At 39.3% G+C, this 24,275-nt stretch overlaps 1 protein-coding gene across 1 annotated transcript in view; it reads right to left on the reverse strand.

Moving 5' to 3' along the window:
- The window catches only part of LOC137227049 (histone-arginine methyltransferase CARM1-like), a 265,505-nt gene that overhangs the window by 149,763 nt on the left and 91,467 nt on the right, over positions 1-24,275 (reverse strand). Inside the window, exon 2 of the mRNA XM_067742423.1 lies at positions 14,307-14,432. Within this exon, the coding sequence (XP_067598524.1) occupies positions 14,307-14,432 (126 nt within the window). The remainder of the gene's footprint in view (positions 1-14,306; positions 14,433-24,275) is intronic.

Raw genomic sequence — 24,275 nt, forward strand, 5'->3', positions numbered from 1 at the left:
ATTTCTATTATCAACAAGGGGTAGATAGACCTCAATGCTCCCTGATGTGAAATCCTGAGAAGGACACAAGAGCAGTTAGGTAGTTTTCTGACTAGGGACGCATAACCTGAATCTTTCCATGAGGAAACATAAGAAAAACTCAAATTGGGGAATATTCTATAAAATAACTGGTCTCTATTCTCCGAATAACACAATATCATGAAAGAAAAGGTTGAGGAACTGTTCCAAATTAAGGTAGTCTAAAGAGACAAGACAACTAAATGCAATGCACGATCCTGGACCAGATCCAGAACTAGAGAGGGAAAAGAGATGCAAAAACATTATTGGGACAATTTTTTAAAGTGGGTTATGGATGGTAGATTAAATATAAATATTGAATAGATGTTAAATTCCTGAATTTGGTAATTCTACTGTGGTCACGTAAGAGAATATTCTTATTTGTAGGCTATACCTCGTGAAACACTAAAGAGTAAAGAAGTATGACATGTGCAAATTACTCTCCAATGGTTCAGGAATATAATAATATGTGTTTATAGATATGTACAGACATATACAGAGATGGATATAATATGAAAAAATATTGTAAATTAATGAACCTGTTCAAAGGGTATTCAGAAGTTCTCTGTTATGTTTATGCAACTTCTCCGTAAGTTGGAAATTTTTTCAAAACAAAAAAAGATAATGAAACTTCTCCAAGATTCATAATTCCCAGAATAAGGTTCACCTGTGTCTTTATTTCTTTTTCTCACTTAGTGGAATGTTGATAAGAGTGGGCTTTTCCATGTTTCTATTATCATCCCAATTAATGACATGAGTTTTCTATATTAAACATCAACCCATGAAGAGTGCAGGGGCAGATAGGAAGCTGTTGAAAGAACAGAGCCTTACATTTTCTCTTTGTCACTTGGGCAACTTCCTTCATATCTATGAGCCTTAGTGTCTTTGTGTAAAAATGGGAATAAGTAATAATATACCAACTTCACAGGGATGCTGTGAGAATTACAATAAGAAAAAGTATAAATACATAGTTGTAAAAAGTATATTAAAAAGTACATACATAATGTTCAGGCAATGCTGGGCCTCTGCTTCATGCCCTCAGATACTTTCAATCTCCCTCAAAATCCTCCCATGTCTCACCTAATCTGGCCTCTCGTTCTCTGATCTCACCACTCTCCTTCTCCCATTTCATCTAGTCCCTCTGTTCTTAGTGCCATTCTGCAAGCATTCTCTGCCTCAAGGTCTTTGCAGCTCTGTTCGCCTGTCTCGACCACCCTTAGCCCAGGCACACACAAGGCTCCTCCCCTCTGCTACAGCTCTCTACTCAAAAGACAGATGTCTTATCAGTGAAGCTTTCTCGCTACTGACAAAACAGTAAACACACTTAATTCCTATTCTCTGCCTCTTTCCCTGATTTATTTTTCTTTTCAGGGCTTATCACACACAACCCACTATATATGTCCATTTACTAATTGTCTGTGTCCTCTTAAAATGTCAGCTATATGATTGCAAGGACTTTTATTTATTCAGCACTGTATATTTAGCACATAAATAAGTGCTTGGCACATACACTCTCAATATTTGTGGAATGAATGAATGAACAGGGAGTAAATCTTGCACATATCTAGTACATGCACAGTCAATGCTTCACGGTAATCATCTTAAGTCCATTTAATGAGAATGTTTTTTTCTCTGTTGACACCTGTCATTATTAAATATCCCCACTGCTTCTAAATGAATTTAAATGCACTGGATTTCACCGTAGTCTTTGAGATCACTGGCGATTATTTAATATGTAACCAAATCAGGCTTGCAGATCACTGAGTCACAATTTTGAAGAAGGAAAGGAGGGAGGGAAGAAATATTCCTCACACAGACATCTGAATATTTGCTCATTTCTTTCTTAGTGGTTCCACCTAATTATCAAGACAGGGCAACTCCCCAGTAAAGCTGGATTTTCTTTCTTACCCAAGTTACAGATAATTGGCAGCTGTTCACTCACTTCTAAATATAAAATAGCACCCTCACATTTCAAATGCCACATCCTCTTACTCCAGAACAGCAGAGCACATCTCAAAAATTCAGCGATCGTATCTGATGGGCAGTGACACCAATAGACGGTCCTCTGTCAACACCCAGGCTGACAAATGACAATCAATATCCCACTGCCACATGGGACCCTCCGAGTCACAGCCAGCTTGTTCCTCACTTGCCACTACCTTCCTGCAGCTGTAGGTTCCAGCCTGCATCACGACCTGCCCTGACAGATCCAGAATGAGGGGTCAGCTGCTTGGCTTGCTCCGTTTCCAGGGCCAGAAAAATCAGGCAGCCAACTCCCCAGGGACTTTCACTGAGTTTGAAAGCTACTATTCAATTAATCCATGGACGACCACCAATTTGTAAACATATGCATTTGCAGTCCTTTTGGTGCTGGGATTCACTTTCAGCAGAGATCAAGAGACACATGAACTCCAGAATTAGGAAGATGTCATGAGGCATCCTTGGCAAAATCCTCAAGTCAGAAACTCCTGTTATCAATTATTTTTCCTTCTTACAGAGGAATGAGACTAATAAATTATAGCCAGTGCTCTAAAGCATGGTGAGCCCAGGTCTTGGTGCTCATTCCTGAAGTACAGGTTACACACTGAACCAACTAAGAATTCATTATACGAGAATTAGTCCTATCCAAAGGGCTTCTTATTTAGAAACTTTTTTCCCTGCTTTTTTATTGGTATAAACAGATTAAGAAGTATCTTAGTACTCTAAATTACTGAGCCCAAAGTCTCTGTCTCAAGAAATGTAATGGAAAGGATTAGTATACTCTCTCTATTTGTCACCTAAGTCAACAGAATGATGACAGGGACCTTGGTGTAGGATCAGCGCCCCCAGTACTAAGTGAGCCATGTTGGTTCTGGGCCTTATGACTATCCAAGCTATTTAAGATTATATCCTTCAGGTAGAGGGACAGAAGTAGTGTGGTAGTACATGGCAACTGCTTGGCCATTGGATGCGATAGAGAATAAAATACATCCCAAGTTCTTTACACTTTGTCTATTGAAATCTCAAAATTTCCATTTCACTGCAATTTAAAGGTTCAAAGATAAGTTTCAACCAGAAAATGAAGGCAGCCTCAACTTTGAGAGTCCCTAAACATGAAGTTCCCAGGCCTGCTAAGACTTTTGGTACCAACTCTGAACAGTACCATAAGCTTGAAACATGGATATCACAGAAACGTGAATTCTATCTATAGTTTTCCAGTATGGTTTCCTTGAGCATTAAGTGCTCTAAGTGAGTACACATTAAAAGAAAGGTTTTCCATTCAGTCTTCTTGCTGTGCAATTGCACCTTATTCTTTTCACTGGTTTCTTTCTTTCTTAAAACTAAATGTGTCATTACAGAAGGATGCACTGTGGTGTTGGAGTAGGTAACTCTAGATTTAAATCCTTGATCAGTAATTATCAGTCATATTACCTTAAGAAAATGACCGATATTCTCTGAATCTCAGTTTCCTCATCAGTAAGATGACCAATTAAATCCTTCAAGTGGACAGTACATTAGATAATAGGTTTAACGTTTTTAGTATAAAAAGTTAAAATAACATTTTGCTCTTAACTTGGTTATGCTGATCACATAGCCCAGAAAAAAATTTCCATTTATTAAAGCCTTGAATTACTGAAATCCATAAACTACCAAAAAATTATAAAACATTCACATGCTGAGATAAGCCACATCCTGATTTTCATTACCAAAGATAGGAATTTCTTGTTTTCTTAAAACTGACTCAACCATAACTCAATCAGAACTGCAGACTGTCAAACAATTATACAAGGGCTTCCCTGGTGGCGCAGTGGTTGAGAGGCCGCCTGCTGATGCAGGGGATGCGGGTTCGTGCCCGGTCCGGGAAGATCCCACATGCTGCGGAGCAGCTGGGCCCGTGAGCCATGGCCGCTGAGCCTGCGCATCCGGAGCCTGTGCTCCACAACGGGAGAGGCCACAACAGTGAGAGGCCCGCGTACCGCAAAAACAAACAAACAAAAACAATTATACACCAGTAAAATGAACAACCGCAAGAAATGGATAAATTCCTAGAAATGAACAATCTGCCAAAACTGAATCAGGAAGAAATAGAAAATATGAACAGACTGATGACCAGTAATGAAACTGAATCAGTAATTTAAAAACTCTCAACAAACAAAAGTCCAGGACCAAACAGCTTCACAGGTATGCTCTACAGACATTTAAAGAAGACTTAACACTTATCCTTCTCTATTAAACTCAAAAAATTAAAGAGGAATAAATGCTTCTGAACTCATTCTATGAGGCCAGTATTACCATGATACTGAAACCAGACAAAGACACCACAAACAAGAAAATTATAAGCCAATTATCACTGACTAACATAGATGCAAAATCCTTGACAAAATATTAGCAAACCAAATTCAATAATACATTAAAAGGATCACACACTACAGTCAAGTGGAATTTATCCTAGGGATTCAAGGATGGTTCAATATCTGCAATTCAATCAACATGCTACACCACATTAACAAACTGAAAAATAAAAATCATACAGTCGTCTCAATAGATACAGAAAAAGCTTTTAACAAAATTCAACTTCCATTTATGATAAAAACTCTCAACAAAGTGGATACAAAGGGAAAATACCTCAACGTAATAAAGACCATATGTGACAAACCCACAGCCAACATCATACTCAGTGGTGAAAAGCTGAAAGCATTTTTTCTAAAATCAGGAACAAGACAAGGATGCCCACTCTCTCCACTTTTATTCAACATAGTATTGGAAATCGTAGCCATCACAATCAGATAAGAAAAAGAAAAGGAATATGAACTGGAAAAGAAAAGGTAAAACTATCATTGTTCACAGAAGACATGATACTACATAGTGAAAATCCTGAAGATGCCACCAAAAAACTATTACAACTAATGAATGTATTCAGTAAAGTTGCAAGATACAAAATTAATATACAGAAATCTACTGCATGTCTATACTCTAATAACAAACTATCAGAAAGAGAAATTAAAAATGCAATCCCATATTCAATTGCATTAAATAATAAAATACCTAGGAATAAATCTAACTAAAGAGGTTAAAGACTTGTACTCTCAAAACTATAAGACACTAATGAAAGAAACTGAAGATTACACAAGCAAATGGAAAGATACACCATGCTCATGGCTTGGAAGAATTAATATTGTTAAAATGACCAAAGGCAATCCACAGATTCAGAGTAATCCCTGTCAAAATACCAGTGGCATTTTTCACAGAACTAAAGCAAATAATTTTTAAATTTGTATGGAAACATAAAAGACCCTGAATAGCCAAAGCAATCTTGAGGAAGAAGAACAAACTATACTACAGAGTTATAGTGATAAAAGCTACAGTGACACAAAAACAAACACATAGTCAATGGAACAGAGAGCCCAGAAATGAACCCACATTTATATGATCAAATATTATATGACAGGGGAGGCAAGAATTTACAATGGAGAAAGACAGCCTCTTCCATAAATGATGGTGGGAAAACTGAACAGCTAAATGTAAAAGGATAAAACTGGACTACTTTCTTACACCATATACAAAAATAAATTCAAAATGGATTAAAGGCTTAAATGTAAGATCTGAAACCATAAAAGTCCTAGAAGAAAACACAAGCAGTACTCTCTCTGACAGCTTAGCAATATATATATATTTTTGATGTGTTTCTTTAGGCAAGAGAAACAAGAGCAAGAATAAACAAATGGGACTATATCAAATTAAAAAGCTTTTGCCCAGCAAAGGAGACTATCAACAAAACAAAAGGCAGCCTACCAAATGGGAGAAGATATTTTCAAATGATATATATGATAAGGGGCTAATATCCAAACTGTACGAAGACCTCATACAACTCAACATCAAACAAACAACCTGAGTAAAAATGGACAGAGGATCTGAATAGACATTTTTCCAAAAAAGGCATACAGATGGCCAACAGACACATGACAAGATGCTCAACATCACTAATCATCAGGGAAATGTAACTCAAAACCACAATGAAATATCACCTCACACCTGTCAGGATAGCTATTGTCAAAAAGGAATAAATAACAAGTATTGGAGAGGATGTGGAGAAAAGGGAACCCATGTGCACTGTTGGTGGAATTGTAAATTGTTATAGCCATTGTGGAAAACAGTGTGGAGTTTCCTCAAAAAATTAAAGATAGGACTGCCATCTGATTCAGCAATTTCACTTCTGTGTATTTACTCCACGAAAACAAAAACACTAATTCAAAAAGGTACATGCACACCAATGTTTAGTGCAGCATTATCTACAGTAGCCAAGAAATGGAAGCAGCTAAGTGTGCATTGATGCATGAAATGGATAAAGAAGATGCAGTATATATATACACTGGAATATTACTCAGCCATAAAAAAAGAAATCTTGCAATTGTGACAACATGGATGGATTTAGAGGGTATTAGCTAAGTGAAATAAGTCAGTTGGAGAAAGACAAATACCATAATGATCTCACTTATATGTGGAATCTAAGAAACAAAACAAATGAACAGACAAAAAATGAAAACAGACTCGCAGATACAGAGAACAAATGAATGGTTGTCAGATGGGAGGCAGGTGGGAGGTGGGGTGAAACAGGGGAAGAGGATTAAGAGATATAACATCCAGTGATAGAGTCACAGGTGTAGAAAACAAACTTATTACCAGGTTACCAGGTGGGGGGGAGGGGGGAAGTATAAATTGGGGGATTGGGATTGACATATACACACTACTACATATAAAACTATACACACTACTACATATAAAACAGATAACTAATAAGGACCTACAGAGGGAACTCTTCTCAATACTCTGTAATGATCTATATGGGGAAAGAATCTAAAGAATAGACATATGTATATGTACAACTGACTCACTTTGCTGTACAGCAGAAACTAACAACATTTTAAATCAACTATACTCCAATACAAATTTTTTAAAAAGAAAAGGGAAAAAGAAAAATGCCACAGGGATATAATGTACAGCATAAGGAATATAGTCAACAATAATATAGTAACTTTTTTTTTTCTGGCCACGCCTCACGGCTTGCAGGATCTTAGTTCCCCGACTAGGGACTGAACCTGGGCCAAGGCAGTGGAAGTGCCTGAGTCCTAACCACTGGACTGCCAAGGAACTCCCAACAATGTTGTAGTAACTTTGTATGGTGACAGATGGTTACTAGACTTATCGTGGTAATCATTTCATAATGTAAGCAAACGTCAAATCACAGTGTAGTATACCTGAAACTAACATGTCAACTATATTTCAATAAAAATAAACAAATGCACATACTATAAAGTCAAATGGGAAAAAAAAAATTCCCCCATGCTCTTTTACAGTCAAGCTCCCCCTAACTCCCAGCCCCAGACAATCACTGATCAACTTTCTGCAACTATAGATTAACTATGCCTGTTCTAAAATTTTATATAAGTGGAATTATACGATATGGACTCTTACATACCTGGTTTATATCGCTCGATTTAAAACTTTTGAGATTGATCTATGTAGTTGAGTTCACCAGTCATTCATTTCTTTTTATTAATAAGTAGCCCTCCATTGTATATATATGGCATAGTTTGTCCATCCACATGCTAACGAACAGCTATCTGAGTTGTTTCCAGATTTTGGCTATGGTAATAAAGCTGCTGTAAAAATTCCTGGACAGGTCTTTTGGCATACATAACGTTTTTCCTTCTCTTGGGTAAATATCTTGGCATGGATTTGTTGGGTCATAGGATAATGCATATTTAACTTTTTAAGAAAGTCTCATTTTCCTCTAGGTCTCACCCACAAAGAGAATGGTTGCCAGTAAGTTGTATATCTGTAATAGCAATTGCTATGTCATGTTTTAGGATGAGCAGGAAGGGTACCTGCCTGCACCCCTTTGGGATGGGGGTGCAAGGGGGCTACAAATGCTAGAATGAAGGACAGCTTTTCTGTGAAGTAGAAGCACATATACTGGCAGCGAAATTCTTCCCATTTTTTTCAGTCTCTTTACAGGTGTCCTCTGGTTTTCCCTGGAAGTAAAATGCCTGTCGCACTTTCTGCATGGGGATGAAGGAAGGAGGAGAGAGGCTGTAGAGAGCCTGCTGATAGCATCATCGGGTAGAGAGACATTTAGTTAATCCCATCTGGCTCCCCCGTCCTCACTGCTAGCCTCCATATTACTGTCTGATTGAGTCCGGAGCCCCTGGGGTTCTCTTTTATGGCAGCACCCACTCATAGATTCTGAGCTGCTCCTTCTTCTCTCTGATCACCCATCTTCCAGGAATTTGTTGAACTTGCATTTCCTGACGGTCCTTCCTTCATTCTCTTCACTCTTGCTGTGTCTGTTATTTTACTGAGGTGTCGGGAGAGAGGAGGAAAATGATTGTCTTTGGTATGTAGCCCTCACCCAGAAATCAACGGATCTGATTCAGTGCACTAATCTTGTACTAAATTTTGCGAATGAAACTTCCCTAGCCAAGCTCATCAAAGACCCTGCTGTTTAATCCAGCGCACACCTTTACGTCTTTTCCTACTCCATCTCTCTGTAACATCTGGATAACCTTGCTCCTTTCTTAAGTGTGCTGTTGACTTCCACAGTACTACTCTCACTTGGTTTTCTCCTGCCTTTCTGGCTGCTGCTTTCAGTCTCATTTCCACACTTCCTATTCTCTGCCCATAAATGTCGGTGGTTCCTTAAGGTGTCTCTTTAGGTCTTTGTTTTTTCTCACTCTATATATCCTCCCTAATCTTGTTGCCCAATGTGCTCTTCTAAACCCCATTCTTGCCGTGTTTAAACAGTCCCTTTCCTGAGAAGCCTTCCTCGACCCTCAAGGCTGAGGTAGGTGCCCTGACTAATGTCCCCACAGCACTTAAGAGACTCGTTCAGAGCTTCTCATATTGCTTGCTCGTGAATCTGTTGCCTCCTCCAACCTTAAGATCTCTCAGAGTCCGAGGCTGTGTTTTTCATCCAGAGCAGCCCACCTGGGATATGGATGGTGATCAGTAAATATTTGCTGGACTGAACTGAGACAACAGATATTTTTAAATGCTTTGTGTTTTATACATGTTATTACCAGGAATAACAGTAAAATTTGCACTTTGAAGAAAAAATTTGCCAGAGAAAGATAAACCTCAAGTTAATCAGAGAAAAACAAATTCTTAATTGTGTAACATAAGTTAATGATGTTGTGCAGAAATTAATGATGCAGTGAAGAAATTAATGACGCACACTTTCATGTGAAAATTATATCCTCTTCATTCCTTGGCACCTCTACAGAGCCAAAACCAATATAGATTTCACCCATCAAAAAAGTCTCATACCCATGTCCACAGCAGTATTGTTCATGGGGGCCAAAAAGTGGAAGCAACCCAAGTGTCCATTGATGGATGAATGGATAGACAGGGTGTGCTATATGCACAGAATGAAATATTTTTCAGCCTTAAAAAGGAAAGAAATTCTGACACATGTGATAACATGGATAAAACATGAGGACATTACGCAAAGTGAAATAAGTCAGTCACAAGAGTACAGGTACTATAGTTTCTATAAGGCACCCTAGAGTAGTCAAAGTCACAGAAACAGAAAGTAGAATGGTGGTTGCCAGGGCTGGTGGGGAGGCAGGGAATGGGGAGTTGTTATTTAATGGGTGAAGAGTTTCAGTTTTGCAAGATGAAAAGAGTTTGGAGATGGATGGTGAGAGTTGTACGACAATGTGATTGTACTTAATGCCACTGAATTGTACTCTTAAAATGCGTTAAGATGGTACATTTAAAATTATGCATATTTTACCACAATTACAAATAAAATTAAAAAGTCACACACACACAAGGAATTGCAGGCTGTCATATCTGACCTACAAATACAGCCTTCTCTCTGTATCTGGGAGCCAGTTCTTGTGAAAGCAGGACTTCCTCATACTTATTTTATTATTAAAGATAAAACTCCCCCTCAGTACTCCAAAAATGTTTATTAAGTTGTTCTTGTTTGAATTTTAACATGGAGGTCCTACTAAGATGCTCACACAGACTTACCTATCAGAGCTTGCCTGAGAAATGCACCCTACAAGCTCCTTGGGTTCAGGCCTATCTTTCTTGGCTACTGGGGCGAGTCTAACTGTGCTAAGGTAGTAATTTGTACTCACTGAGTCTGCTTCTAAATTATTTGTTGTTCATTGCTATCTGGATATCTAGCTTTATTTCTGTCTCAAGCCTATCTGAATTATTTCTGTCTATTGGATGTCTAGTCCCCTCTAACAAATGAAAAGTACTGAGAGGTTGGTATTCATCCTCATTTGGTATTGTCTGTCTAGTTTTGGAGATATCTTAAATGACTAAAGCACCTACTTATCTATAACTTAGGTCTACATTTTACCAAGACTAGGGGCCTATCTCTACTGAACTCTTAAGAGGGTTGCCTGTGGAACATCCTGTACTACTGATATTATTTTTCTTAGCTGTAGAAGAAATTCTATTTTTTTTTCTTTCTTTTTTTTTTTTTTTTCTGTACGCGGGCGTCTCACTGCTGTGGCCTCTCCCGCCGCTGAGCACAGGCTCCGGACGTGCAGGCTCAGCGGCCATGGCTCACAGGCCCAGCCACTCCGCGGCACACGGGATCCCCCCGGACCAGGGCACGAACCCGTGCCCCCCGCATCGGCAGGCGGACTCCCAACCACTGAGCCACCAGGGAAGCCCTGTAGAAGAAATTCTAAAATGCCTTGTCCATGAATGTCTTTCTTGGAAAATATGTGTTTGTGTCTGATTTGATTTGACCTAGGAATGAAGTTTTCTGTACTATCGTTCTCTGGAGTTTATAAATGAGAAAATCTCCCTCCTCCTTACGAAGAAAAAGTTCTGGGAAATACTCCTCCATGGGTCTCTCTTTTTAAAATTTTTTTAAAAATAAATTTGTAGCTTTTTTTTTTTTTTTTTTGCAGTACGCGGGCCTCTCACTACTGTGGCCTCTCCCGTTGCGGAGCACAGGCTCCGGACGCGCAGGCTCAGCGGCCATGGCTCACGGGCCCAGCCGCTCCGCGGCATGTGGGATCTTCCTGGACCGGGGCACGAACCCATGTCCCCTGCATCGGCAGGCGGACTCTTAACCACTGCGCCACTAGGGAAGCCCTGTAGCATTTTTTTTCTTTAATAAATTTGTAGTATTTCTTTTTAAAAAAATAAATGTGTAGCATTTCTTTCTTTATTTATTTTAATAAATTTGTCCATGGGTCTCTAGATGGGACTCAAATATGCCTTACTGGGTAGGCCATGAATGCCAGGCTTTCAGCACTCTCTACCTGGGCTCTTTCTCAGGGTGGTGTATGCAGCAAGCAACCCTGAGGTATGAAGTAATATCTTCCTCTGGAACAAAGAGCAAGCCTGGTTACTGCTTGCTATTAAACAGAAGTTCCCCAAGCTCGGTGTTTCTCTCCTGTAATGCATCCCACTGCATGTGCAGGCACCCATCTTATCCTCCACATCTGTCTGGAGGATTTGGGGCTTAAAGAACTCAGAGAAAATATGCTCACACTTTGGCTGCTGCTCTTTTCCTGAGAGTCTAAAATCGTCTTTTACCTCTGCACCAGGAGTCTTAATGTCTTCTGTCAGCATTCATGGAATAGCGGCAACCTAACTTGTTAGTTTACAAATCAGATAAAATTCAATTAATATTGTTAAAATGACAATTCTCACCAAACTGATCAATCTCAATCACAATCAGACCAAGCACTTTTGTGGAAATTGACAACTTAATTATAAAATGTATATGTAAATGCAAAGGACCAAAAATACCTAGAACAATCTTGATAAAGGAGAACAAACTTAAATGGACTTCAAGTGTTACTTTAAAGGTGATCCAGACAATGTGATACTGGCACAAAGATAATCAAGAGAACAGAACGGAGAGCTCTGAAATAGACCAAGTCTATATACAATCATTTAACTTGCAAAAGTCTTTTCAACAAACAGGGCTAGGATAAATGGATATCCATATAGTCTAAAAATAATCTTTGGCTAAATACCTTACACCAAATAAAAAATGATTAAGATTGACTATATACCTAAAATATAAAATCTGAAGCTATAAAACTAATGAAAGGAAATATAAAATAGAAGGATAAACTGGCATTCATCAAAATTTAAAACTTCTTCTCAACATATCATTAGGGAAATAAATGAGCAAGCTATAGACTAGAAGATAACACCCATTAATTACATATGTGATACATATCTGGTATCCTGGATATATAAAGAACAATTCCATAGATAAACAACCAGTTAGTAACAAGCAAATGATTTTAATTCATAATCATGTGAAAAACTGCTTAACATCATTAGGTATCAGGAAAATGTAAATTAAAACCACAATGAGATACACCCCACCAGATACACACCCACCAGAATGAAAAAACAACTTAAAAGACTGAACGACCAAATGCTGGCAAAGATGTGGAGCAATCAGAACTCTCACACATTATTGGTGGGAGTGTAAAACGGTACGACTACTTTGGAAAAAATTCTGGCTATTTCTTATAAAACTAAGCATACAGTTATTCTATGCCCCAGCAATTTTACTCCTAGATACTGATCCAACAGGAACGAGAAAATGTATACGGTAAAAGAATATTCATCATAGCCAAATGGAAATGGTGATCTTCTACAGCTAAAGATATAAAGAAGGAACCACAACAAGATGGTAGGAGGGATGGAGATGTCGTACAGTCAAGACCCACACCCCCAGGTGGGTGACCCACAAACGGGGAGATAATTACATTGCAGAGGTTCTCCCCAAGGAGGGAGTGGCCTGAGCCCCACAATGGGCTTCCCAACCTGGGGGGTCCCACACCAGGAAGATGAGCCCCTAGAACATTTGGCTTTGAAGGCCAGTGGGGCTTACTTTCGGGAGTTCCAAAAAGCTGTGGGAAACAAGACTCTGCTCTCCAAGGGTGCACACAAAATCTCACACACTCTGGGACCCAAGGCAGAAGCGGTAATTTGAAAGGAGCCTGGTTTAGACCCACCCACTGATCTTGGAGAGCATCCCAGAGAGGCAGGCGGCAAATGGAGCTTACCCTGGGGACACAGACACTGGTGGCAGCCATTTGGGGAGCTCACTGTACCACATGGGCACTGGTGCTGGTAAGCGCCATTCTGGAATCCTCCCTCTAGCTTATTAGTGCTGGGACGTGGCCCTGCCTACCAGCCTTTCAGCCTCAGTACTGGGATGCCTCAGGCCAAGCAACTAGCCAGGTGAACACGGCTCACCCACCAGCAGGCCCATGGCCTTAAGAACCCCTGAGCCCACAGCTGCCCCTGTCCATCAGAGAGGCCAGGACCCAGGGCTGGCTCCACATACCAGTGCGCTAGCACCAGCCCTGGGACCCCCAGGGCCCTACAGCCAGAGACACTGGGACCCAGCTCTGTCTACCAGTGAGCCGGCATGAGCCAGCAGTAGGCCCAGGACCTGGTCTTACCCACCATTGGGTGGATACCAGTCCTGGGTTCCCCTGGGCCCCAGCCCCACCTAGCAGCAGGCAGACACCAGCCCCAGGACCACTGAAGCCCTGCAGCCTGCCATACCAGGATTTAGCCTGCCCACCAGCAGGCCAGCACTAGCCTCCAGACTCACAGGGCACTGCAGCCAGTCACCTGGTTCCCCCCCAGCAATGAGCCAGCACTAGCTCTGGGGCCCCCTGGGCCTCAGCCTCACCCACCAGCAGGTCGACACCAGCTTTGGGACCCCCCGGATCCTACAGCCAGCAGCCTCATGACCCAGCCCCACCCACCAGCAGCCAGAAATCTTTCAGAGTGCCTTTGAGTCTTTTCTTAAAATACTTCTAGTTATACTTTAATTTACCTCCCTATTGCTAGACATTTGTTGTCCAGAGTCTAAAAATGCTCAGCAAGTGATTCAAAGACAAAAACAGGATGAAATCATTGACGCTCAAACTGAAAATCACATTTCGGCAAACTTCACAGGAGAATCAACAACAGTGGTGAAGATCTGGACAATCGTTGGTGTCCTTTCCTGCAGCTTTGGATGAAGGAGAACCAAAGCAGGGTTGGGGGGCGGGGTATGAGAACACAAAAGTTCTCACGGTCTAGGGAAGGCTGACTGTTCTCTAGCCACCACATCAAGTTAAGCACCAGAACCAGTTTTAAATCATTCTATCAATGGATGGCAACTCGCATCAGGAAACACGGTGCCGAAAGTCAACCAACCAGGAGATTTGCCTTTGGAAAAGCCAGGGGCTTGGAAAAGACACAAAACTTACCAGCATGAGACTCAAACTTCAGCAAAGCACTGTGGTAGCCCAGAAAAATCAAGATGGACTCCTTCCCCACACAGCAATATTCAGTGTCTCTGTTGAGTGAGCATCTGAAGATACAGACACCATCAGCTATAAAAGGTGGGAAAGAGAAGGATTAGGAAAGTCCATTTTGAGGACTATAAAAAGGTTCAGCCATTCCTGCATTTCCGTTTTCAAGGCTCCCCATTTCTATCTCCTTAATATAATGCCTCCTGGGACATAAGTGAACATGAGGATGAATGTAACCACGGTGAAAAAAATAATTCTTCGCATATGGCTGAACAAAGGGCTCAAAACTGACTCTTGTCTCTTGCTTTTGTGTCTATCGTTCCATTCCTTATAATCCTTTATTCCCCAAATCATTTTGTATCTCTTGACACCATCCTAGCAGAGATCAGGTCATGGTTTTCTGGGTGATTCTTGAGCACCTACTATGTGCCCAAGATATCACAACAAATCTTCACTCTATGTACCATCACTGCCAGTGTTCCTACGTGAATACTAGGAAAAGAGTTTAGGTTCGATATGCTAATAAGTGGCAGAACTGGAATTCAAACCCAGGTATTCGACTCCAACGCACGTTCTTCCTACCACAATGTGCAAGCAGGATAAAGAGGGAGATTCATTCTGCAAGCAGAACCCGTGGTAAGTGGCTGTGGTCTCATTAGATTCACCTATAGATAACTGGGAACTAACTCTCAATTCCTCTCTTTACAGGTTAGACAGGGCCTTCACCTTGGGCAGCTGTAGTATGGTAGAAAGAGCAATGAAACTTGCAGTTTTGCTTTCATCTTTGATGTTTACTAACATTGGAACTTCAATCACCCGATCATTTTGAGCCACATTTCTTCATTATGTAAAATAAAAATACTGATGCTTATTTTACAGGCTTTTTGTGAAGACTGAATAATAAAGGTGAAATAATTTCTAAAATCCTATTAAAACAATAAAGGACTATTACTATTCCTCTCATTATAAAGTAGATCTTAGTTTCTATTCTTAATGTTCTCCTTTCTCCCTTACAAAATTAAATAGAATAGTTGTGTTAACTTAAAAACATAATTATATATATATAAAATTCTACTGTTACACATGAGCATATGCACATTCAAAACAGACACACAGAGTTAAAATGACCAAATATTTTCAAATATTTTCATCCATTACTTCACTCACAAGTGAGTATCTCCTGATGGAAGCATTCACAAATATTTTTCACAAAACACCTTGGCTGGTTAAATACTGCAGATGTTTTGAAAACATTTTCCTGGCATAAAACATGATTACAGGTTTAGATATTACAGCCCAGTCAGTGCCTCAAAGGCATAAGTGTCTCCTTGCAGGGAGGTAGCCATGAATGTAGATACAGAAGAGAAGTTTGGGGTCTTTTAAACAATATGTTCTTTTTGAAATCAAAAGAAATATTTTCTTCAAGAAGGCAGGATTCCTAGCATTTACCAATTATTTCCTTTATGGTTTAGAAGTAGAATAAGAGAGAAGGAAGAAGGAATGAGGATTCTAGGCTTGTACATACATGACTATTACAGTCTGTAAGCTCTTTGTGGGCAGGGGCAATTTTACTTTATTTTTGGAATCAGTATCTTTTTTCCTCTGAATCAAAACATAGCCCAGTACCTGGTATTTAATATTTGCTGAATCAGTGAAAGCATTTCTCCATGTATTGACTGCACAGAACAGGTAAACGGCTTTATATTTTACCTGGTTCAATTCTCCATAACCAGATAGGCTCATAAAGTTTTGTTTTATTATTGTTTGTTTTGTTGAATAGCTCCTTTTCCTACTTTTATAAATTGTAAAATGCCTGTCCATGTATCCTCCTTTCTTCATCCTCTTCTTACCCTCTGTTTAAATATGGGTGGAGAATGTCTTTTTAAGTATACAACAAAATCCAGAAAGTACTGGTAATTACTCAAAAATTTAAAACCTACATATGGCAAAATTTTTCAAATACTTTAAGCCAATTTAAAAAGCAATGATAAACTAGGAAAAATATTTTCAACACACTTAACAAAGACTTAATATCCTCAATATACAATCAGCTGTAAAAAAATAAGAAGCAATCAACCTACTGAAAATTTAGTAAGGAGGATTAATAGACAACTGGCACCTAGAAAAATGCTGATAACAAAAAAAAATGTGAAAAAATAATGAATCTCAGAAATAATCAAAGAAACATATGATAAAACAATGAGATCAAGCTTTTTATGTCTTACTGTTAAGTTTTTAAAAATATAAAATGACAGTATCAAATGCTGGAGAGGGTGTGAGAACACAGTGAATGGTAGTTATTCACAATGTAAATTTCTATGCTCCTGGAATACAGTCTGCCCATATGCTTCAAAATTTAAAGCCTATGTATTCTTTGTTAGATATTCCACTCATAATAAAATTTTTTCTACGATGTACTTTATCAAGTGTGAATAAACGTATATTCAAGGACATGCATCTTAGAGCTGTTTATTTAGCTATCAGATGTAAAGAGGCCCAGAGCCCATCACTTACATGGCTGCTTTAATCAGGCAGCTCCAAGTTAAGGCTGCCGAACAGCATGTGCAATATTACTGTGGCAATTTAACGCTGTGTTTGCCTTTGGAGAGAGCTGTTTTGAAAGATATACATCAAAATGCCATCAGTGGTTTCCTCTGAACGGAGAGATGTGGGAACATTTTTATTTTTCCCCTCATAAAGTTCCCCTCATAAACTACTGACCCTGCGCTCTAGAGCCTGCAAGCCACAACTACTGAGCCCACGTACCACAACTACTGAAGCCACGCACGTAGAGTCCATGCTCCTCAACAAGAGAAGCCACCACAATGAGAAGCCCACGGACCACAACGAAAAGTGGCCCCTGCTCACTGCAACTAGAGAAAGCCCGTACGCAGCAACAAAGACCCAACCCAAAAATAAATAAAAATTAAAAGTAAAAATTAAAAAAATCATTCATGGAAATGAATGTTTTATCGTGTGTTTTATTTGCTAATCTTATATCTTCTTGTGTTGATTTCCTTTCTTGTCCTTTTACCATGTTAGTACAGAAAACAAACATTCTAAATGATTTCTGTCGACGAATATGGTCAAGATTAAATTGCAGCTATTCTAGGGGAGAGTGTATTAACTGAGAATTGTGTCTTTTTAGAGAATTTATATTAGAAAAATGAAGACATACGATAAAAAATTGTTTGAGGGATACATATAAATCCAAGACCAGGAGATACCATTACATTGGTGAAAAGTAAGGATGCTGTGGAGATCATTTCCACTGTACACTTAAGTAAGGTACAAGGCATCTATATTTCTATCAAGTTGTTATTACTTGTAATAATAACAACATTTGCAGAGCACTCTGACTCCCTTTACGAACATCTCATTTCATCTTTTCAGTGATATGGAGGGCTGGCTGCTTCTGTCTATTCACTATCATTCTGCTTTTGAACTTTGCTTTCATTGACGACCCTCTTTGCTACTTTTTCGAAGGGCAAGGCCTGATCTCTTGGTAGCAGCAGAGTAACAAACAGAGTAAGTTCATGTGCACAAAATTTATCGAACTTTAGAAAAGCCCAGAGCCTTGCTGTTTCCTACTTGAGGAAAAGCCACTTGTTCTACCAGAGGACTCTCAAAGAAAATCCATAATGATAGTGAATCCAGATGCCTTACTCTATCCTCCACCTCAGCCCATCTGACAAAACTTCCAAAGGCACACAAAGAAATCCAGGATCCAACCATTTTACGAGTGCATACAAGTAAACATGGAAAGTGCATACAAGTAAACATGGAACGTGGCACCAGGTAAAGTCAAGAGAATTGTCCTTGTCTCTCTTAACCAGTATTTCTCTACTTTTCCACATATATACCTCCCTCTCCTTTCAGCCTATGCAAATGCAAAATCCAATCTCCACAGGAAAGCTACAACACTAGTAGATTAAGAATATTAGATATCTGGGCTTCCCTGGTGGCGCAGTGGTTGAGAGTCCGCCTGCCGATGCAGGAGACACGGGTTCGTGCCCCAGTCCGGGAAGATCCCACATGCCGCGGAGCGGCTGGGCCCGTGAGCAATGGCTGCTGAGCCTGCGCATCCGGAGCCTGCGTGTCCGGAGCCTGCGCGTCCGAAGCCTGTGCTCCGCAACGGGGGAGGCCACAACAATGAGAGGCCCGCGTACCGAAAAAAAAAAAAAAAAAAAAAAAAGAATATTAGATATCAGACATGATCTAGAACAGATATTCTAAAATATATTTTTATACATAAATTCCTGGACCAAAGAGTACTCATGACCTAATAATATGTCATTATGCCAGTTCTTTGCTAAGTAAGCCTTTTAATATTTTGCTATCAAGAACTAGGAAGTTAGTCTATCTAAGGAATGTTTCCTAGACACATAACTAAAAAAAGGACTGTACAGGCAGCACCTATAAAGATGGAATAAAGTATACAGACAAGTAAGCAATTATTTTCAACAAATTTAACTACGGAAGATGAGTGTAAAGAAAAAAGGGCAGAATTATGGAACTCAAAGAAATCTAATATTAAAATTAGACATCAACATTGAATAACACAGTTTCTTAGGGGATGTGACACAGTAGTAATAAATGATATATTCATAGCTTTTTCCTCTCTTCTACCTGGTAAGGAGAATTTTGTATCTGAAAGATTAGATTCTAGTTTTTTGCTTGCTGGAGTAATGATTGTGAAGAAAAACTGAAAATGGATCGATTGATTCAGGTTGAAAGAGACTAAAAGTTAACAGCGGAAAAGAAATGAAGAGAATGGGAAGATTAGGAGAAGGAAGAAAGGGATCCGGAGGTGGTTCTAGAGTTGAGGACTGTGGTAGCTGTCATACGTGACAGACAGAGACAGAGAGAGAAAAGGGGCTTTTAAGACATCAGTCTCAGAATAACAATAATGAATACTATCACTACCAACTATGATTACTGAAAGAGATGTCTAATTGTTTTATTGTTGTTTTGGTTTGGCACTGGTTTGGTTTTGTAAGTGTGCACCCCTTCCTCTACATTTTGTTTATTATATTTATGCTAAGTCTGCACTGTCAAATCATACACCCATTACCCAGTAGGAGTGTTCCCTTTCAGCCTTCATTTAATAACTACTTAATACTCCACACTAGTCCTGTGTGGATGCCACTCTAGTCTTTTTGGTTGTCCAAAGTCATTCTCTAGTGGAACCTTAGGAAGGGCTCGCTGAAACAAATTCTTTAGTAGATTCCTTAGGAAGGGCCATGGGAATGACATTCTCTGAATTCTTACATGCAAATCACTGTCTATGTCTTTTATATTTTTGAGGGTCAGTTTTTCTGGATATAAAATCACATTTTCTTTCTCTGAAGATCTTTAATGTTACTCCATTTTCTTCCATCATATAGCATTACTGTCAAAAGTCTAATGATAAACTGATTTTCTTTCTCATAACAGATAATATGCTAATGTTGTCTAGATTCCTAAGGATTTTTTTCTCTTTCTTTACAAGGTCAGTAATTTTTACTAGAAAGTGCTTTATGCTGGGCATTCTAGGCCAATATAATATTTTCAGGTATGAAGTTTATTCTTTCGGTACATGTTTTCAATTATTTCATCAATATTTTCTCAATTGTAATTTTAGTTATTTGTTTCTTTGTTCTGATATCTTCTTCAGAGACTCTTATGTATATGTTGCATCTTCTTTGCTTATGTTTACAATTTTCTTTTGAATTCTTCTTATGTGTTTTTATATTCCCTCTTACATTTAAAAAATTTTCCATTTTTCTCCTTTATTTGATGTAGTTTTTGTTGCTTCTATTGAGTCTTCATTTCTAAAATCATTATTTTATTTTTGGAAAGACTGGTCCAAGATAGCAGAGTAGAAGGATGTGTGCTCACTCCCTCTTGCAAGAGCAACGAAATCACAACTAACTCCTAAACAATCATCGACAGGAAGACAGTGGAACTCAACAAATAAGATACCCCACATCCAAAGACAAAGGAGAAGCTGCAATGAGACAGGAGGAGGGGCACAATCACAATAAAATCGAATCCCATAACAGCTGGGTGGGTGACTCACAAACTGGAGAACAATTATACCACAGAAGTCCACTCACTGGAGTGAAGGCTCTGAGCCCCACATCAGGCTTCCCAACCTGGGGGTCCAGCAACAGGAGGAGGAATTCCCAGAGAATCAGAATTTGAAGGCAAGAGGGATTTGACTGCAGGACTTCGACAGGACTGGGGGAAACAGAGACTCCACTCTTGGAGGGCACACACCAAGTAGTGTGCGCATCGGGACCCAGGGGAAGGAGCAGTGACCCCAGGGGCGACTGAACCAGACCTACCTGCTAGTGCTGAAGGGTCTCCTTCAGAGGCAGGGGATGGCTGTGGCTCACGGTGGGGACAGGGACACTGGCAGTAGAGGTTCTGGGAGGTGCTCCTTGGCATGAGCCCTCCCAGAGTACATGATTAGCCCCACCAAAGAGCCTGTAGCCTCCTGTGCTGGGTCACCTCAGGCCAAACAACCAACAAGGAGGGAACTCAGCCCCACCCATCAGCAGACAAGCAGATTAGTTTTACTGAGCTCTGCTCACCAGAGCAACACCCAGCTCTACCCACCACCAGTCCCTCCCATCAGAAAGCTTGCACAGCCTCTTAGATAGCCTCATCCACCAGAGGGCAGACAGCAGAAGCAAGAAGAACTACAATTCTGCAGCCTGGGAAATGAAAAACACATTCACAGAAAGACAAAATGAAAAGGCAGACGGCTATGTACCAGATGAAGGAACAAGATAAAACCCCAGAAAAACAACTAAATGAAGTGGAGATAGGCAACCTTCCAGAAAAAGAATTCACAATAATGATAGTGAAGATGATCCAGGACCTCAGAAAAAGAATGGAGGCAAAGATGGAGAAGACGCAAGAAATGTTTACCAAAGACCTAGAAGAATTAAAGAACAAAGACCAAGAAGAATTAAAGAACAAACAAACAGAGATGAACAATACAATAACTGAAATGAAAAATACACTAGAAGGAATCAATAGTAGAATAACTAAGGCAGAAGAACGGATAAGTGACCTGGAAGACAGAACGATGGAATTCACTGCCGTGGAACAGAATAAAGTAAAAAGAATGAAAAGAAATGATGACAGCCTAAGAGACCTCTGGGACAACATTAAATGCAACAACATTCACATTATAGGGATCCCAGAAGGAGAAGAGAGAGAGAAAGGACCCGAGAAAATATTTGAAGAGATAATAGTCAGAAACTTCCCTAACACAGGAACGGAAATAGCCACCCAAGTCCAGGAAGCACAGAGAGTCCCGGGCAGGATGAACCCAAGGAGAAACACGCTGAGACACATAATAATAAAATTGACAAAAATGAAAGACAAAGAAAAATTATTAAAAGCAGCAAAGGAAAAATGACAAATAACATACAAGGGAACTCCCATAAGGTTAACAGCTGACTCCTCAGCAGAAACTCTACAAGCCAGAAAAGGAGTGGCACGATATATTTAAAGTGATTAAAGGGAAGAACCTACAACCAAGATTACTCTACCCAGCAAGGATCTCATTCAGATTGCACGGAGAAATCAAAAGCTTTGCAGACAAGCAAAAGCTAAGAGAATTCAGCACCACCAAACCATATTTACAACAAATGCTAAAGGAACTTCTCTAGGCAGGAAACACAAGAGAAGGAAAAGACCTACAAAAATAAACCCAAAACAATTAACAAAATGGTAATAGGAACATACATATCGATAATTACCTTAAGTGTAAATGGATTAAATGCCCCATCCAAAAGACGTAGACTGGCTGAACGGATACAAAAACAAGACCCGCATATACGTTGTCTACAAGAGACCCACTTCAGACCTAGGGACACATACAGACTGAAAGTGAGGGGATGGAAAAAGATATTCCACGCAAATGGAAATCAAAAGAAAGCTGGAGTAGCAATACTCATATCAGACAAAATAAACTAAAATAAAGAATGTTACAAGAGACAAGGAAGGACACTACATAATGATCAAGGGATCAATCCAATAAGATATAACAATTATAAATATATATGCAACCAACTTAGGAGCACCTCAATACATAAGGCAAATGCTAACAGCTATAAAAGAGGAAATTGATGGTAACCTTCCAAGACTGAACCAGGAAGAAATAGAAAATATGAATAGAACAATCACAAGTAATGAAATTGAAACTGTGATTAAAAATCTTCCAACAAACAAAAGCTCAGGACCAGATGACTTCACAGCTGAATTCTATCAAACGTTTAGAGAAGAGCTAACACCCATCCTTCTCAAACTCTTCCAAAAAAAGTGCAGAGGAAGGAACACTCCCAAACTCATTCTAAGAGGCCACCATCACCCTGATACCAAAACCAGACAAAGATACTATATAAAAAAAGAATATTACTGACCAATATCACTGATGAATTTACATGCAAAAATCCCCAACAAAATACTAGCAAACAGAATCCAACAACACATTAAAAGGATCATACACCATGATCAAGTGGGATTTATCCCAGGGATGCAAGGGTTCTTCAATATACACAAATGAATGTGATACACCATATTAACAAATTGAAGGAGAAAAACCATATGATCATCTCAATAGATGCAGAAAAAGCTTTTGACAAATTTCAACACCCATTTATGATAAAAACTCTCCAGAAAGTGGGCATAGAGGGAATCTACCTCAACATAATAAAGGCCATATATGACAAACCCACAGCAAACATAATTCTCAATGGTAAAAAACTGAAAGCATTTCCTCTAAGGTCAGGAAAAAGACAAGGATGTCCACTCTCGCCACTCTTATTCAACATAGTTTTGGAAGTCCTAGCCATGGCATGACTAGTAGCATGTCACTGTTTGCAGATGACATGGTACTATACATAGATAATCCTAAAGATGCCACCAGAAAACTACTAGAGCTACTCAATGAATTTGGTAAAGTTGCAGGATACAAGATTAATGAACAGAAATCTCTTGCATTCCTATACACTAACAACAAAAGATCAGAAAGAGAAATTAAGGAAACAATCCCATTCTCCACTGCCACAAAAAGAATAAAATACCTAGGAATAAACCTACTTAAGGAGGTAAAAGACCTGTACTCAGAAAATTCTAAGACACTGATGAAAGAAATCAAAGATGACACAGATGGAGCGATATACCATGTTCTTGGATTGGAAGACTCAATACTTTGAAAATAACTATACTACCCAAAGCAATCTACAGATTCAATGTAATCCCTATCAAATTACCAATGGCATTTTTTATAGAACTAGAACAAAAAATCTTAAAATTTGTATGGAGAGACAAAAGACTCCAAATAGCCAAAGCAATCTTGAGGGAAAATACTGGAGCTGGAGAAATCAGACTCCCTGACTTCAGACTATACTACAAAGCTACAGTAATCAAAACAACATGGCACTGGCACAACAACAGACATATAGATCAATGGAACACGACAGAAAGCCCAGAGAACACGACAGAAAGCCCAGAGATAAAACCCACACACCTATGGTCAACTAATCTATGACAAAGGAGGCAAGTATATACAATGGAAAAAAGACAGTCTCTTCAGTAAGTGGTGCTCGGAAAACTGGACAGCTACATGTAAAAGAATGAAATTAGAACACTTCCTAACACCATACACAAAAATAACCTCAAAATGGATTAAAGACCTAAATGTAAGACTGGACACTATAAAACTCTTAGAGGAAAACATAGGAAGAACACTCTTTGACATAAATCACAGCAAGATCTTTTTTGACCCACCTCTTAGAGTAATGGAAATAAAACCAAAAATAAATAAATGGGACCTAATGAAACTTAAAGGCTTTTGCACTGCAAAGGAAAACTATAAACAAGATGAAAATGACAACCCTCAGAATGGGAGAAAATACTGGCAAA

Source organism: Pseudorca crassidens, chromosome 7 (genome assembly GCF_039906515.1).
Source record: "Pseudorca crassidens isolate mPseCra1 chromosome 7, mPseCra1.hap1, whole genome shotgun sequence".
Taxonomy (NCBI): Eukaryota; Metazoa; Chordata; class Mammalia; order Artiodactyla; family Delphinidae; genus Pseudorca; species Pseudorca crassidens.